This window comes from Octopus bimaculoides, chromosome 12 (genome assembly GCF_001194135.2).
Source record: "Octopus bimaculoides isolate UCB-OBI-ISO-001 chromosome 12, ASM119413v2, whole genome shotgun sequence".
NCBI classification, from domain to species: domain Eukaryota; kingdom Metazoa; phylum Mollusca; class Cephalopoda; order Octopoda; family Octopodidae; genus Octopus; species Octopus bimaculoides.
This window is the reverse complement of record NC_068992.1, coordinates 7,472,277-7,473,919: the sequence shown is the minus strand read 5'-3', so window position 1 is coordinate 7,473,919 and position 1,643 is coordinate 7,472,277. Positions and strand designations below refer to the sequence as shown.

Genomic DNA, 1,643 nt, shown 5'->3' with positions numbered 1-1,643 from the left:
GTTTATTTGTAGCCGGTAAGCAAGAAAAAGAAGCCAGAAAAGAAACCTGAAAAAAAGCCTGAAAAGAAAGCCAAATCTTCTGGTGATGGAGATGAAAACATGTTCCAGGTGTGTGTAAAGTCTGTTCCCATTTTCTCTTGTATTTTATAGTTTCCTTTTTTTTAAATTTCATATTTAAATTACTTTTGCTACCTAAAATCCAATTTTGTTTGTGTGTGTGTGTATAACATCTTAATTTCCCATCCTTTTAGTTATCAAAGATGAGATATGCAACTGTCAGTGAATTTCGAGGCAAAGTGATGGTTGGAATTCGTGAATATTATGAAGCTGATGGTGAATTAAGACCTAGCAAAAAAGGTATAGAAACACATTTTTTTTAAAACTCTTGTTATTGTATGTTACTGCATTTCTAACTAGATTGCTGTTTTAAGTGATTTCTAAAATAATTTTGAACTTAGGCTCTGCATTGTAAAACAGCTGTAACATTTTTTATATATTGATGTTAATCTTGTTAGCCTCACATCAGCTCTGATCAAAGCCGTTCCTGTGTGCAGTGAACTTGGGGTTACATGAATCAACATATTCTTTTGAAACAGTCTGAGTAAGTGGTTTGGTTGCCATTTCTAGAAGGTCAAGTGACAAAGAAGTTCCCTTGTTGGTTCATTTTGTTATGTTAGGATTGGCATTCAGCCCTAGTGATCATACCGAAAAACGAAATATGTAAGCAAGACATAACAACTCCAAAAGAACTGGCTTGGACCATGATGACCAATGTCCAAACTGCTCTAAAAATAGTGAAATGGTAATTCATCTAAATCTTGTTTAAATATCCTCATGTAAAATAGGTTATTCATCTGGGATGAATAACAGAATACATTATTGTATTTCCTGGCATACAAGTTGAATTTTTCAACTTAATTTTACAGCCAAAAATGGTAAGTCAACTTGTACACCAAGACAACTTTGGAGACCAAAACTTCCATGTGGAATGCTGCAAGATTTGGCAAAACAATGATGTTTGTAGGTTTGCTTGTATACCAGAAAATGTGATTAAGAAGAATTGCGCATACAATTGAATTTACAGTTGAACTTGAGTGTGTATAAAACAGATACACATACTGTAGACTACAAAATGAGATAAATTTATTTCATATCCACCTTTTTGGAATGTGAGAAGCTTGAACAGTAATGTTGAGAGAGGGATAAGTAGGGAAAGACATAAGGTTGTAAGGACTCTTCAGTCTTGTTGAGGACACAATACCTTTCTAGTAGCATAGAATTGTAACCAGTACACTCTGAAGTGGTTGATGTTAGAAAGGGCATGCAGGGATAGAAACCAAGCCAAAATAAAACACCAGCAAGATGAGGCCCACTGAACCTTCTAGGTATGCAGATCTATGAACAATGGATGTAAAACAAAGATGATGACTACATGCACACCATAGTCATCATCATCGTTTAACGTCCGCCTTCCATGCTAGCATGGGTTGGACGATTTGACTGAGGACTGGTGAAACCGGATGGCAACACCAGGCTCCAATCTAATTTGGCAGAGTTTCTACAGCTGGATGCCCTTCCTAACGCCAACTACTCAGAGAGTGTAGTGGGTGCTTTTACGTGTCACCCGCACGAAAACGGCCACG

At 36.6% G+C, this 1,643-nt stretch overlaps 1 protein-coding gene across 3 annotated transcripts in view; it reads left to right on the top strand.

Moving 5' to 3' along the window:
- The window catches only part of LOC106870432 (ubiA prenyltransferase domain-containing protein 1 homolog), a 24,323-nt gene that overhangs the window by 22,150 nt on the left and 530 nt on the right, over nucleotides 1-1,643 (top strand). For 2 of the 3 annotated variants that reach the window (XM_014916501.1, XM_014916503.1), the window contains exons 3-4: nucleotides 13-108; nucleotides 252-357. In XM_014916501.1, coding sequence (XP_014771987.1) covers nucleotides 13-108; nucleotides 252-357 — 202 coding nt within the window. Of the gene's footprint in view, nucleotides 1-12; nucleotides 109-251; nucleotides 358-1,643 lie in introns of those variants that run through there. The other variant, XR_008265293.1, reaches the window with a different exon arrangement.